The sequence below is a fragment of the Populus nigra genome, chromosome 18 (genome assembly GCF_951802175.1).
Source record: "Populus nigra chromosome 18, ddPopNigr1.1, whole genome shotgun sequence".
Taxonomy (NCBI): Eukaryota; Viridiplantae; Streptophyta; class Magnoliopsida; order Malpighiales; family Salicaceae; genus Populus; species Populus nigra.
In genome coordinates this window covers 486564-499045 of record NC_084869.1, presented here as the reverse complement: position 1 = coordinate 499045, position 12482 = coordinate 486564, and the positions used below count along the sequence as shown (strand labels likewise).

At 34.1% G+C, this 12482-nt stretch overlaps 2 protein-coding genes across 3 annotated transcripts; one reads left to right on the top strand and one right to left on the bottom strand.

Moving 5' to 3' along the window:
• Positions 1-5860: 5860 nt before the first annotated feature.
• On the top strand, positions 5861-9933 carry LOC133678891 (rab GTPase-activating protein 22-like). 2 transcript variants are annotated; one of them, XM_062101400.1, is made up of 5 exons: positions 5861-6274; positions 7213-7348; positions 7431-7480; positions 8235-8288; positions 8432-9933. In XM_062101400.1, the coding sequence occupies exons 1-5, from the start codon at positions 6105-6107 to the stop codon at positions 9669-9671; spliced, it is 1650 nt and encodes a 549-aa protein (XP_061957384.1). In that variant the 5' UTR covers positions 5861-6104; the 3' UTR covers positions 9672-9933. The 2 variants fall into 2 exon arrangements, with proteins under 2 accessions (XP_061957384.1, XP_061957383.1); XM_062101399.1 differs by having other exon boundaries at positions 5861-6520.
• A 350-nt stretch (positions 9934-10283) lies between these two features.
• Positions 10284-12482, bottom strand: LOC133678892 (cytochrome b5-like). Its single transcript, XM_062101401.1, has 4 exons — positions 12323-12482; positions 12000-12097; positions 10910-10976; positions 10284-10737 (listed from the first exon to the last, which is right to left on the bottom strand). The coding sequence occupies exons 2-4, from the start codon at positions 12081-12083 to the stop codon at positions 10484-10486; spliced, it is 405 nt and encodes a 134-aa protein (XP_061957385.1). The 5' UTR covers positions 12084-12097; positions 12323-12482; the 3' UTR covers positions 10284-10483.

Sequence of the window (12482 nt, the reverse complement as noted above, 5' to 3'; positions counted from 1 at the left end):
TCAAATCTAAAACTAAAACTTGACCAATTAAATTACATTCCTCTTATTATCTTATTTCTCATAGTTATCTGGTTTCTCTCTTGTCTTAGGATAGGAACGAAACTGACAAATATTATCTTATTTATTTGAATGCGTCAATATGAAAGGAAAATAGTAACTTTATTTTGGTTGACTTGTAAACTAACATGAGGATATATCTAAGTATAGTTGTAAGATCCAATCTAAAGATTGATCTAACGGTGGGCAGAGTTTATGTGATACCATTATAATCTGCTGTAATTGTCTCATGGCTCCCTCTGGGTCTGTCATTTATTCTCCTGCATCTCTTTCATGATTGTTAAAGATGATTGACAAAAGGTGGAAAGTGCAGGGCACAGTGCTTGATCTGTGTAAGGCCCAACATTTGATGGACAACGTTAAAGATGATCAATAATGAGCATGCGGAGAACAGCTCATCTCCATGCATGCAAGATATTTCTTTCATGTTCATGTTTTTGTCTACAATTGCTTGCTGCCTCTGCCAACACATGCCTGTATGATCATTCCCTTGTCTTGGAATTCCACTTCTTTTTCGAGGCCCAAAATGTAAGAAAGTAAATGGTTAGGGAGAGGAGAGGGGGAAAAGAACAGAAAGGAAAAGTAAAAGTTAGGTGAGCTATAGCCTCTTTGTCCCTCCCGAATCCCCGATTGCTTGTTGTCTCACTCGATCTCGATTTCATTATTATTATATTTCGAATTTCTAAGGGAAAATAAAAGGAAAACTTCATATTAATCTCTAAAAATATATTTCGTAGTGGGGTAGCGGTTAATTTTTAAATAATTTTTTATGTTGAAATACATGTCAATAATATTTTTTTATTTTTTAAAAAATAATTTTAATATCAGCACATCAAAACGATCCAAAACATACAAACCAAATTAAATTTAAGTAAAATAAAAAAAATTGAATTTTTTGGAATTATCCACCAACTTCCAATTAGATCCCTAGCATAATTATTTAGGGCTCAAATTGATACATTTTTATTTGTTTTCCATTTAAAAATGTATCAAATCAATAGAATTTTAGATATTTTTTTAATAATCTTGATGTGTTGAGGTAAAAAAAATAAATATTTTTTTTAAAAAATATTATTTTGATATATTTGCAATTGAAAAGAACTTTTGTAAAAGCATCATGCACCACATTACTAAACACACACTTAGACTGTGTTTGTTATTGCGGCCAAAACATCATTTCCAAAAAATTTGATTTTTTTGTTACAAACTAGTTTAGTTTTGGTGTTTTAATAATATTGAAAATAAATTTAAAAAATAAAAAAAAATATTATTTTAATTAATTTTTAAAATAAAAATATTTTAAAAAATAACAACTACCTCCGTCACAAGCAATTTCTTAATAAACATGATTACGAAAGTGTCAATCATGCATCAATTGACTTCCACGGTATTAGCAAACGTGTTTTCTATTATTTTATACAATTAAACATGCCATTTCGAAGAGATTTTGGCCTTTGTTTCTGTCAAACAACTGAGACAGCTTCAAATGAAAGGATCCAATTGAAAAACATATAAAAAATCGGGCATGAAATTGATAAAATGAATTTCAAAGGGATGAAACTGAGAAAAAACGGAGTGAGATCACTAACCAACTAACAACGAAAAGATTATTGTCATCTACACTTCAGTTGCTGTCTAATCTCTCATCGATCTTTTTCTCTTTTTCGTGCTTTTCTCTGTCCAAAATCATTGCGCCTGATTTCGTTGACTGCTCATATCCTCTCATTAGTCTCCTTCCTCTGGTTTCCTCTTCCACAAGCTAAGATTTGTGAATCTTTCCTTTTATTAGGCTTACCTAAGGTTGGTTGCTATCAGTTCAAGAATTAAAACCCCACTGCCAAGAACCACGGGCTTGTTCATGAACTCTAAATTAACTGAATTATTTGAAATATATGTAAGAATGAATTCGAAATTAACTGAATAGAATAGTTTTTTTATTTTATTTTTTGGATAATTTCAATTAGAAAATTAAAAGAATTTAGTTTAGTTTTGATTTGAAAAACCAGAACTGGAAAAATTGAACTAAAAGACAAAATATAATTTGAAAAAACCAAACCGATGTAAATTAAACCGAATAAAACAAATCCACTAAAAACTAAAGTCCCATTAAGTTAAAATTTGTCATGGACATCGTAACTAAAATGTACATAAATTAAATTACCTTAAAAATTTTGATTTTTGATTTTTGATTTTAAATTAATATTTTTTTAGTGTTTTTAGATCATTTTGATGTGCTGATATAAAAATAATTTTTTAAAAATAAAAAATAATATTATTTTAATATATTTATAAGTGAAAAACACTTTAAAAATCAATCACAGTTACATTTCTAAACACGCTTTAGATTCAAAATTTTGAAGACATAAATCAATTTGGTTAAATTTTTGGATCTAAAGTGAATCATTTGAATCAATACTCTCGCTCCTACTTCCAAACATTTTGACTATCACAACTAGTATTTTACTATTTGAAATTTTCAATCTAGTTTGTTTATAGTAGTTCAATCACAAAGATTATTCGTACAGTAGAGAGAGTGTTTGAAACAGTAGTAAATATTATTTTTTATTTAAAAGTATATTAAAATAATATTTTATTGTTACTTTTTAAAACCTAATTTTATTTTAACATATTAAAACAATTTAAAAAACTCTATTTCAAACAAGAATCCAAACACCCTAGAAGCCAAGCCTTGAGCATTTGTGTGAAACTTTAGCTACGACTAGAAACACCTCCTCACAATTTTCAGCACAAAAATGTGGTTCCTCTACAGAACTTTCGACTAAGCACAAGATGCTAGCCGAAGAAAAAAGCAAGCACTTAGTTCTCTTTTCCTCTTTTTTCCATGTTCGAGGGGAGGGGGGGCTGCAAAGCAAGCACTTTACTTAACGGATTCTTACATATCCAAGGGAAGATCCACTACCAGGACATAATCATGATCATTGTCGCCTAATCAAACCCATTTTGAATGTATTTGACCTCTTTTCCTTCTCCATTGAAAAGGGTCTCCGAGCATTAATGATCATGTTAATTAGTTGACCTAGTGGGAGATAGGGGCAAATTGCTGTGTGGGCGTGCCTTGGTCCTTGATGGTAATTAGTGAAGGAGTTGAATCTCTTAATTACGCCTTAAGCCTCACTCATCCTCATCATTGACTTGCTCATTCAATATTAAATTAACAAATCAATCAAGCTTTAACTTGAATCTCAAGCTTAAACAACACCATTGAAGAAGGTACTCAAGTGGAAAATACCTTCTTTCTTTTTCTATGAGCAAGTGGAAGTGTGGAGCACAATCCAAGTGAAACGTTGCATTAACTTTGCCGATGCAATAATGGCGAGGGAGCTATATACTAGTGAAATTGCCGGAATTTAAGGTTTTGCCAAACATTTTAGGCTAGCTATAAGATTCAACTCGACCCGATCTGACCGATTCTATCTGATCTAATTTTATTTTTTTTTAGATAATTTGTTCTTTTATAAAAAAAAATATAAATTAACTTATTTAATTTACAACAAATTCATTTTATATAAGATTTAATAACTATGATTTTTACACGGTATTTGTGACATGGATGTTGTTAATATATGAGACATCACAGAAAAGTGGATATTATTTAAGATTATAATTATTTTTTAAAGTGTTTTTTACTCGAAAATATATTAAAATAATATATTTTATTTTTTAAAATTTAATTTTATTATTAGGAAACAAACAATTTCTAATTCTCCGTGTGGGGTGGGTGGGGTGGGGCTTTCTTTTTTTCTTCTTCGTTTGAACTTTTATTTGGCTTTGAACCATTGGAATATTGGATATACCCTTTTTCCATTCCTTGAACTCCCACTTAAAATCCGATGAGGACCCGGGTGGACTAGAAACCAGCCGCAAAGGGAGCAGCAGCAGCGGAAATCCCAGGTGGGCGGCCGGTGCTGGAAGTCATCGTGGGAGGAGGATTTTGTGAACCTATATGACGGCGACTGAGATAATTTCCGAGCAGCAACTGGAAGGGATGGAGGAGGAAGCATCCTACAAGGAAACTGGGAAGAAAAGTCAAGGCTTTATACGTGACAGAAACCTTGACTCGTTCTAAATAATTACACCTATCTTATATTATCTTTATTAGTCATTTTCCAGCGAGTAAAATACTTATTAGGATATGATAAAAATCTATATAAATAGCCAAAGGTCTATGAAACCTTTATTCAAGCTATAAAAACATAAATTATCACACACCTTTCAAACAAATTTTTTAATAGCCGGTCTGAAAAAACACGAGTTAATTCGTGTTTTTAAAAAATTAAAAAATATTATTATAAATAAATTTTTTTATATATTTTGAATTATTTTAATGTATTTTAAAAATAATTTTTTTAAAATAAAAAAATTATTATTTTAATATAAAAAACATTTTAAAAAACAATTATAACACTTTAAAAAAAAAAAAAAACTTTAAACCTATCTTTCCATCACATCTTACAAGGTACGGTAGTGCTATTAAACTGGCCAATCAAATATAATAAATCAATTCAATAGTTTATAGAATCGGTCTTTGATTTAAATTGAATTTAAAATTAAACAAGTAGGAATATTCTAAAGAATAAAACCAAGAAAATATCCAAAAGGATCAAAACAATATGTTAGGTGGTTAATTACAGTCCTAATCACCAATATTCCTCCTAATCTCGTAAACAAATTTGTGATTACACTACTGGTCAGTAGTTAAGTTTGGAAAGGAATAAAACCCTATAGGACCAGTAGGTCGGTGGTAAATATAACAAGATAAGATTATTAATAAACCATACACTAAAAAGAAAGATTTGGTTGAGGCCTGACTACAAAATAATAATAATAATAATAATAATAATAATCAACTCAAATTATCAAATGTATAGATATAAAAATGGGAAAGAGGCCCCCCCCCTTTTGTAGAGAAGACCAAGATAGCAGTTAGCTTAGATACATTATATATATATATATATATATATATATATATATATATATATCCAAGAAATATTAGTCTAGCAATTAAAGTATTCTCTATAAAGATAAAAATATAAGTTTGATTTTTAAAAGAAATATTTATTAAAAGGGTAGTCACAAACCTAAAAAATAACTAGTTTTATCTTTTAAAAAGATATAAAAATACTGAATAAAAACAAAAAAAATATATTATATGTATGAATACTTAGAAAATTTATAAAATTCTACTTCTTATAACTTGATTTGAGGTATATTTCTTTTATTAAATTGATATTAATAATGATCCAATCAATGGTTATTATTCAATCGATGATTTATATATATATATATATACATATATTTTGTTATATAAAAAATAAAAATAAAAAATAAATTATAAAAGGTGAAGATAATAAGTTCAAGTTTTGTAATCTACAACTTTTTTTTGAACCGAATAAATTCAAAAATTAATTCTCTATAAGGGCATTTCTGTAAAATTAAACAAAAAAACAAGTTAGAAATTAAACAAGTATTTATTTTTTTGTTACAATATACTTTTTAAATTACTTTTTAGCAATAAAAAATATTAAGTTAATGTTTTTAAATGTTTTTAATATAATAATATTAAAAACAAAAAACAAAAAACAAAAAACAAAAAACAAAAAGGTCTATGATAAGTTTTGTCAAATATTTATCTGTATTTTTAATTGAAAAATATTTATTGTATCCTCTACAAAACACATTTATATATAAATCAAAAACAAAAAAGGGCTAATTGATAGGTTTTGTCAAACTATAGTGACTAAGTTGTCTAATTAATTCTTCCTTTTAAGCCCCATCTCTTCTCCCTCTCTTTCTCCACAGACAGACTCCACAGGCAGACAGACAAAACAAAGCAACTCTCTCTCTCTCTCTCTCTCTAACAAGCAGCCGTAAAAGTTCAAATCCCAAAAATACCCATAAAACCAACTAAATTTCCACTCTGTTAAGCCACTCTGTTTTCAAAAACTCACAAGCACAGATCAAAGCAGCAGTAGCAGCAGCAAGGTCATTTCGGTGACTTCATAGATCCCGGTGCTGTTTCCTTCTCGATGTTAATAACCAGTAATAACATTCCAGGCGGCGGAATCCAGCTCTCCGACGGCGGCGGCGGATTCTGGTCTGAACTTTTGGTCGCAACGCCGCCGTCGATCACGACCGTCGCTTTCACTGCCCTAGCCGGAACCGCGTTGTTGGCCGCCCTACTCTACACCACCAGTAGGTAATAACACTAGAAGAACAAAAAAAACCTATTTTTTTCCAAAATATTTAAGAGAAAGTGTGAAATTATAAAGTAGATGAAAACTCTAAAACGAAGTCCAACGTCGCCGTCTTCGTCAAATTCATCTTCTCCTCCGTCGTCGTCTTCAAGTTTGTCGTCTTCGTCGTGGATTCATTTGCGTTCGATTCTCTTTGTTGTTAATTCCTCCTCACCGGCTTATTGTTCCTCCTCTTCCTCTTCTGATCGGTGAGTTCTCTCTCTGAAAAATACTCTCTTTCACTCTTCCTTGGTGATTCTAGTGATTTTGCTTTCTATCTCTGCTTTTTCCAGATCCGATCTTGAAGAAATAGTAGCTGTAGATCGTGTTTTCAGTCTCTACTACTACTTCTTACCCCATTTGTTCTTATCTCTTCATCTTTTTCTAAGTTTTTGCGTTCTTAGATGGAATTTGCGTGGGTTTGGCTTGGTCAATTTAGGGTTTCTATTTAAAAAAAATGGGTTGATTTTGTTATTTTTATGGATTTTTTTTTTCAGTTTTTTTAATCTCTTTTGATATGGATTGTTATTTATTTAATGCGTAACTTGGTTTATAATAACAATGGTGCGGATTTTCGAGTTGAAAATTGAATGTCTGTATGCTTTTGCATTACATTTTTGGGAATTAGGTTAGGGTATCGGTATAATCATATATTTTTGCAAGCTACCACATCTGTCGCAAAAATCTAATTTATTTGGATTAGAGATGAGTGCTATTACAAAATCTTTTCTATCTTTTTCTTGGGTGATGGGTATTTAAAGAAACTACCAAAAAGTGAGCTGCTTGATAGTGTCCTTTCGCTTTCAATGGAGTATTTTTATTCAGATATTTAACTGATTGTTTGTAGTCGTGTTGATTTTGTTTTTGTTGGAATTTGATCATTGTTGTTCTTTTATTGCAGGGGTCGACTGAAGTCACCATGGTCTCGAAGGAAAAGAAAACAAGCCCTTACACCTAGGCAATGGAAAAGCTTGTTTACATCAGACGGGAAACCCAGAGATGGCGGGGTTAAGTTTTTGAAAAAAGTTCGAAGCGGAGTGAGTAATCGTTGTGATTGCAATTTGTGTTTTGCTATGTTTGTTTGATGGGAAATATTTATCTCTTATGTTTCTCTTGTAGGGTATTGATCCATGTATTAGAGCAGAGGTCTGGCCATTCCTCCTTGGAGTGTAAGTATATTGAACCTTGTCATATCTTTATTTATGTCTTTTTCTGCTGCTGCTTTCTCATCTCTTAGGATAGACCCTGTATGTGTTCTTCTGAACTTCATGGTCCAGATTTAGGACCTTTTGGTCTTTGGCTTACCACGGAAAGGATTTCAATCATCTTTCCCTCCCTTAAATCCAGAGACTGTGAATCAGTGTTCAAATTTGTTGAATTACATGCTCCTGCATTTTACATTACAATCCATGCGTGCTGATTCCTGTTCATCCACTGAATTCTGATCAATGATTAATGCATCGTCCATTGTGGCCCTTCAGTCCAACGTTGTTTGGTGTCGTATATCACTTTGACAAGAGACGAAGTTAGTGAGAATTCCACAGAAGTACCACAATTGAAACAAGGAGAAATACAAGGACCACGGTAGAGGATATGGTAGTTGAGAGACCTTTTTCCTGAATTGGGAAGTAGTTGGGTGAACAGTACTGCATTTCAACTGTAAAGTTTCTGCTTTCTTACAGTGTCTTCTTTTCCTATTTATTTATTTTTGTGTCTCTGTTTGACATCATTGAGCTGGACATGCAATTCATTAGTTTGTCAATGTCGTCAAGCCCTCTTTCTCAATGCATTTGCTACTTGTTTTTCTTTCTAGAGCCCTGACCTTGATTCTCTTTTAAAGAGTCCTGTACTAGGCAATGCTTTATACTGTCATGATGTTCCTACATTGCCAACATGATGAGCGGTCTTGTTTTCTGTTTGCAGATATGACTTGAATAGTTCCACAGAAGAAAGAGAGATCATCAGAACCCAGAAAAGGTACCTTCTCCATACTCAATTTATAGATTCCAACTTGGAGATTCAGACTACTTTTGAGTTTTTAATTACAGATAATCTGATTGTTGTTATTTGAGTCCCTAAATATATCTCATGGTTCTTTTCTTTACAATCTTTGGCTGCAGAAAGGAATATGAGAAATTCCGCAGACAGTGCAGGCGATTTCTCAAACGCATCAATGAGTGCTCCAAAGGAACTAGTGAAACAAGCTGTATTGAGGATAGTGGAAGTCCCACACAAGATTCTGACTCTTCAAGTTATGAAGATGTGGTTAGTGCTAGGGAGTCTCTTTCAAGCGAGGAAAGGAGTCCAGATGTTGAGGACTCTGATGACCCCTCCAGTGCAATGTTGGAAGGTGGTGATGGTTCAGGTCAAGCCACAAACACTGATGCCTCTGCACTAAACACCGAGTCTTCTGACTCAGACTCTTCTGAAGACCCTGAAGTCATTCAGGCTTCCTCCTCATCTGAGGGCAGGGAAGAGAATGATCCTGATGTGCCTTTGAAAGAGAACATCTCTCCCTCTAGGGCTGATCTCCATCCAAACCAATGCTCTGGTGAAAATTTTGCCACGTGGCAGCGGATCATTCGTGTTGATGCAGTGCGAGCCAATTCTGAATGGATTCCGTATTCCCCATCGCAGGCAACAGTTTCAGAGTTAAGAGCATGCCGTGCTGCAGAGGCTGTTGGGTTGAAGGACTATGATCACCTGGAACCCTGCAGAGTTTTCCATGCTGCAAGACTAGTTGCTATTCTCGAAGCCTATGCAGTCTATGACCCAGAAATTGGGTATTGCCAGGGCATGAGTGATCTACTTTCCCCAATAATTGCAGTGGTCACAGAGGATCATGAAGCTTTCTGGTGTTTTGTGGGTTTCATGAGGAAGGCTAGGCATAATTTTAGGCTTGATGAAGTGGGGATCCGAAGGCAACTCAATATTGTTTCCAAGATTATAAAATGCAAAGACTCCCACCTCTACAGGCACTTGGAGAAGCTCCAGGCTGAGGATTGCTTTTTTGTTTATAGGATGGTGGTTGTGCTGTTCAGGAGAGAATTGACATTTGAACAGACAATTTGCCTCTGGGAGGTGATGTGGGCAGATCAGGCAGCTATAAGGGCTGGTATTGGAAAGTCTGCATGGAGCAGGATAAGGCAGCGAGCACCACCAACAGAGGATTTATTGCTTTATGCTATTGCGGCTTCTGTGTTACAGAAAAGGAAATTAATCATAGAGAAATATAGCAGCACGGATGAGATCTTAAGGGAATGCAATAGCATGTCCGGGCAACTTGATGTATGGAAACTTCTCGACGATGCACATAATCTGGTGGTGAACCTTCATGACAAGATAGAGACACCCTTCTGATGACTGCTCATCGACCATTTTGTCGCCCATTTATATGCTTCAATTTTTTTTTCAAGGTCTTTGTTCTGTGGAGATATTTCCAGCCTTCTCGTGCTCTGCTCCAAACATACCCTAAGGAGGTTATCCATCTTCAGCAATGCTTCTAGCTGCTCACTTTCAAGTCTTAGTTGAAGTGGCAAGTGGCATGCTTGAAAAGATTTATTTAGCTTTATATGCGATTCACTTGACCATTTTTTTTTAATACAGAACACGATCTTCACAATCGTTGTCATATCCGTATCAAGCAGGTGGGATCTGAATTTTCGATCAATGTACCATATTGAAAATGTTGATCATTCCCAAATTGTTTCCTCAACTAGGAGGGCATCTTCTAATAGTTTATAAGCAAATTCAACCCAAACCAGACGGTGCCATTGTCCCAAATAGTTCGAAAATGTCGCCATTTCGCTGTAGAAATTTATTCAGATATTGCAGAGATCCAGTTGAGACTTTTACACAGCTTTTGAAAAGATTTTCACACCCATTGCAATGCCTTCGGTTTACAAGGTACCTCCTGATATCATGAAAACCAATATTTATCCCGTTGCTACAGAAAGAACAATGGAAAGAAAGTTTCAAAAGTGGAAAGCTCCTGTTTATCAACCAACAAAATCAGACATGTCCAGTTACCACTTACAAGTGACTAACTGTTCCAAATAAATACCAATGGGTTCAATTATGGACCCCTAGCTAACTTCGGCACAAACACAATTAAACTGATCGAATCCTTATCTAACCCCTTAAAAAGGATAGATATTGATAAATCATAGCCTCTACTCTTTTTTGGTGTAGGTTCGGACAGTAAGAGCCAAGCCCAAGATCAGGAGAGGCACGAGTAGCTGCAAGATCTTAATCAGAAACCCAGGCTTATCGTCTTTGGGGTTTGTTCCTCCCAAACCTGGTGCTACGTAGAGGCGTTTTGTTGGTACTGTTGTTACATCTACCTCACCAATGACATACTTTTCCATCATCTCTCTAGCATCATCGCTGTGACCCACATCTTCAAAATCGTTTGTTGCATCTTTCCCTGTAAAATAAATGAGAGAGTTCATGCAAGTAACTCGGAATAGGTGGTTGAATTTGGGTTTTTGTACTGTTAAGTAACACACAGAATGAGTTCAAGAGGGCAGGCATGGTTCCTCTAAAAACTCTTCGGGCTAAAATTTAAGAGGTTTTACAGAACAGATATCAGAACCAACCTGTTGATGACAGCAAAACCTCATCGCCTCCGGGGTGATCATCCATGAACGAGGTGACATCATACACCTGAGTATAATGCTCAAAACTTCAATAAACAATTAAAATAAAAAGAAACAAAGAAGCAAGTACAGATTCCATTGCAAACACACATTGGCGTTATTTTTCATATCAATGAAAAAGAGTAGTGCGGGCAGTTCACACCCTTCTGCAAAGAGTAATTGCCATAACTCCACTTTTCCATGCAAGAGAAATTATCAGTGTATCACTAAGCAATCAGATATTGCACTGACAGATATTAAAAACAAGGTGAATGACCATGTGTATTATGTACGGGCGTTACTCTTCCAAAATCATCATAGAAGACCTATCAAAGTGATTTTGCCAAATATAATGCATGTCAGCTTCTCGAGGCCTTCTCTTTACCCCTTCCATAAGGGAATTATTCTGTTACACACTTCACAAATTAATATGGGATCCAAGGTTGTTACAAACCATGCGATGAGAGCGCACTGGAGCATTGCTTTAATATGTAAGATTGTGTTTAGGAGATGAGAGCGCACTGGAGCATTGCTTTAATATGTAAGATTGTGTTTAGGAGTGTGATAAGAGTTGGTTTTCAAAATATTTTTCGCTTGAAAACACATCTAAACAATATTTTTTATTTATTTTTAAAAATTTATTTTTGACACCTCCCATGAAAACAACTTAAACATAAAAAAAAAAAATTCAAGAAATTTTTAGTTTCTAATTTTGACGAATCCAGGTAAAACCGCGCAGCCAAACATAGCCTAGTAATTTTTCCTTCCACTTCCACAGAAGGGGTGGCACTTGGTTCATAAAGCATAATAAAGGAACAGACTTTGCAATTATAAGAATAAAAATAAACTTTCAACTCTTTAATCATGCAATAGAAACGATAGCACTGGTAAAGATTTAATTTTCAATTAAGAAAAAAATCCAAAGGGGCAAAACAAAAGGTCAAAGTTCCCATCTTGCAATCTCACACAAAATTTTCTCAGCAACCAAACAGAATTTCCCTTCTTAATCTCAAAAGGTACAAAAAATGAAACTTTGAGAAGGAGATCTGACCTTGCCAGAGATAATAAGCCAGCAATCCTTGGTTTTGTTGTGCTTGGAAATCTCATCAAATAAGTAAACCTTTGAAGAAGCCATATCTTTCACAAATACTGATCACAAAACCACAAAAAGCATTCAAAACCCACAAATATCTACAACCAAAACCCTTCAGATTTCCACAAAAAAGAAAGATCCACATAAAAAAAAAGGTAAAAGAAGAAGAAGACCCTTATTAATCACAGAAACCCATCACAAAAACAACGAAAGATCATCAAAACAGGCGATTAAGAATATGGCTAAAAAAAAAGACACCATGAAGAATCTATGTTGCTTACATGAAAGACGTCTTGTAAGATGCGGGAGGCTGCCTCTATCTCTTGGCTTTTGACAAAAGTTTATGGAGCTCTACTAGCCTTGGATTATGCTTTATAGTATTTTATAAAACTCGCGAGAGTGGCAGCTGGCAAGACGACGAATCAGAGTTTGGTGGACTCT